At 50.1% G+C, this 3,334-nt stretch overlaps 1 protein-coding gene across 1 annotated transcript; it reads left to right on the forward strand.

The window, feature by feature from the left end:
• Nucleotides 1–1,780: 1,780 nt before the first annotated feature.
• On the forward strand, nucleotides 1,781–2,764 carry LOC123064312 (uncharacterized). The gene has a single exon (XM_044487811.1). It carries the CDS (start codon nucleotides 2,035–2,037, stop codon nucleotides 2,545–2,547), a length of 513 nt encoding a protein of 170 aa, XP_044343746.1. The 5' UTR covers nucleotides 1,781–2,034; the 3' UTR covers nucleotides 2,548–2,764.
• The last annotated feature ends 570 nt before the right edge of the window (nucleotides 2,765–3,334 follow it).

Consider the following 3,334-nt stretch of genomic DNA (forward strand, 5'->3'; position numbering starts at 1 on the left):
TTCAGGGGGTTGGGGGGGGGCATTGGCCCCCTCATCTAACATGTACATCTGGCTTCGCTAATATCTATATCAATTGCTATTCATCTGTTTACTATCTACACATCTATTTACTACCTCTGGCGCCAAATCAGCGAATTCAACTTGACGGCGAGTGAAGTCAAGATAATTTTTGATGCGATGGGGAGGATCAGACATGAGAGTAAGTTGCAAAGACGTGAAGTTTCAGGGGGCAGATGCAAATGTTGCAAGGGGGCATATTGAAATAGATCGGTCAATTGATCCTGCCCCTTCATGCAGATCTGACGCACCTGGATGTTTCGGAGCAGCGTATCATTGCATGGGCTGGAGCACCTGATATTTCCCCCCTACATATGGCACGAGCACGCTCATGCATGGAGGCCGACGGTGCAATGTCATCCATCGATTACACCACTGGAGGTTCTTGCATTATCTGTTAACATCACCAAGTCTCTGCTCCCGGCTTCCACCCATCCCCGCCTCTCATCGACCAGGGGCTATCACTCAATAGTATGCTGTCACCCCTCCTTGCCTCCTCCACCTGATTATCTCTCTTGTTTCTTTAGTTGATTCTCTCTCTAGGGAAGGCCGGGGCAAAACCCGATTGGCCCAGAGGCCTAGTTAATTGTTTTCTTAAATGTCTTGAAAAAATACAATTTCTTTAAAAAGCAGATGAAACATAAATTTATAAAAAAACGACATGATTCTAAAAATATCAAAAATGCCATGTTACTTTAAAAAATTGACATTTTTCAAATTGATAAATTTACAATGGTATGAATAAAAAAATGTGTCGTATGATCTATGAAAAGTATATTTATGATATTCTTCGTGGAGACGTTTCGCTGTGCAAAAATTGTCATGTTTTTTGAGAACATTTTTTTCTTTATTTCCCCCATGGGCAGCAACAAAAACTGTCCATATGTAAATTTTTTATTGGTGTACTGCGCGAAAATTCATAAAAAATGCCTTGCCAATGAAAAAAATATGTCATCCTCTTAATGATAAAATTGTCATCCTCTTGATTAATAACATGTCATGGAAACAAAAATAAAAATTCCAACCTGTCAATTATTAAACTACTATCCTATTAATAATAAAAATGGCATGCTCTTAACGATAAAACTGACATGCTCTTAGTAAAAATGTCATGTTATTAATAATAAAAATATCATGTTATTGATAATTAAACTGCCATCCTCTTATAATAAAAATACCATTTATCAATTATTAAAATGCCATGCTCTCAATAAGAAAACTGCCATATGAGAGTTAAAAAATATTGCCAGAATTGCGAAGAATAATTAAAAACTACCGAAGTTTTTTGCCATGGGGCATTGCAAAAAGACCTAAAAATTAACAGGATTTGGAACAGAAAAAAAAATGTTATGGATTAAAATGCAAATAAATTTCTGTGGTACCTAGAATTAAGACGCTCAGTTGAGTGGTGAGTGGTAAGTGCCCCTTCCCCGTGCGCAGAAGATCTGGTCGTGGATTTTCTGGAGAAAAAATATGGAGAACGCTCGGCAGGATACGTGTCACAGCGAACGACTCGATGTGATCGACATGGCCTCAGCCTTGCTCCAAGATTCGTGCAACGGCCGGGAAGTCGTTCCCTTGGATGGGCTCCCTGGCCGATGTTCGTCAGATATCATTTCCGAAAGAGAAAAATCTACCAAGAATGAGGAACAGAGCATATGGTCCTCATTTGTTCAAACCTCAAAGGTGATTAGCTGGCCCACGCGATGCCGATGGACTTGACCGGCAGGCGGCATCTGCTGTCCGCTAGCGCCAGTCTCCGGCGGGCGGGCGACGACCCGTAGCGTCAATCACCGTCGCCGCTGGCCCGGTCAATCTAACCGGTCCTGCACGGCCGGGGAATTTGAGCGCCATGTCCAGCCACGATTCTCTTCTCCCCAGTCCAGTCTCCGGTGCCAGATCGTGCGTGCGTGCATATAAGCCGCGGCCACTCCGTTCCCCGGCTCGTAAGCTAAGCTAGCACAGTACTGTGGCGACATGGCAAGGCTCCTCCTCCTCGCCGCCGACCACGCCGCCGGAGCGCCGGGGGCGGCGAGTCTCGTCCTCGTCCTCGTCGTGGTGCTCGTCGTCGCGGCGGTCGTCGTGTCGCTCTGCACCACCAGCACGCACGCGAAGCTGTGGGGGCGGCAGCGCGGGTCCTCCTCGTCCGCGCCGTTGCCGAAATCGGACAGCAGCGTCGGCGCGAGCAACCGGAGGCGCCTGCTGTCGGCCACGCTGAGCGGGATCGGCGGCAAGGCGGCCAGGATGGTGTCGTGGAACAGGCGCTCTCCGGCGCCGGGCGGCAGCAGCGACGACGAGGAGGCGGTGGCCGATCTGGGGCTGGACGACGACGACGAGGCCGTGTGGCGGAAGGCCATCATCATGGGGGACAAGTGCCGGCCGCTCCAGTTCTCCGGGCACATCGCCTTCGACTCCGACGGCAACCAGCTGCCCCCGCCGCCGCCGGCGGCAATCAAGAAAGCCGGCCCCGACGTCCACGCCGAGAATTAAAATTAACATCTCGAGTTCTCGATCACCCGTGGACGGACGTTCGCGTCAACTAATCAAGTCAACCGAGTCGCGGTTTCTTCTTCTCGATTTTTGGTGTACTCGTATGCACGTACGTAGCGACGGCATGCAAAGGTTTGGCGCGTCCGGTGTACTCGTATGCACGTACGTGAGTGAGTTGTACATAAAGTGTGTCATGTGCCCTTCATTTTGGAACAAAGTTTACGTGGCTGTGCAAATAATATAAACACGAGCCGATAAGAGGCTGTCGTTCGTCAGTCACTTGTTCTTCTTTTGGAAGGTGTGTAGTCGAGGCACCAGTAACAGCAGGCAAAGGAGCCAACCCGGCTCAAAGCAAACAAAGCATAGCAGCAGATAACAAGACTATTATCAACCTGTGAAACAAACACATCTCCACTCCAGCACGCGACCCCATCTCGTTCGGATGCGTCCGTTTAGCGTAGAACAAACGAATAGCGCGGCCAAACGCGAGGTCCCAAACGGACAAACGTCCGGATTTCGTCCGTTTTCGACCCATTACATGCCCAAACTTGTGCCGAGTTTGGGATAAAACGGACATCACGCGGACGGGCTGGACGCACGCCCTTGTCCTCCCCGTGGCCCATCTGTCGGGGACACTAGCACTCCATTCGCCTCCAACGCCTCCACCCGCTCTCCCCTGCCCCACCCCGTCGCCGGCGCCGCCACTATTCTCCGGCCGCCTCCTCACTGCTCACCCCCCCCCCCCGCCCGTCCATACCAAACCACGTCCCGACATGGCCGCCACCAC

The sequence above is a fragment of the Triticum aestivum genome, chromosome 3B (assembly GCF_018294505.1).
Source record: "Triticum aestivum cultivar Chinese Spring chromosome 3B, IWGSC CS RefSeq v2.1, whole genome shotgun sequence".
NCBI lineage: Eukaryota > Viridiplantae > Streptophyta > Magnoliopsida > Poales > Poaceae > Triticum > Triticum aestivum.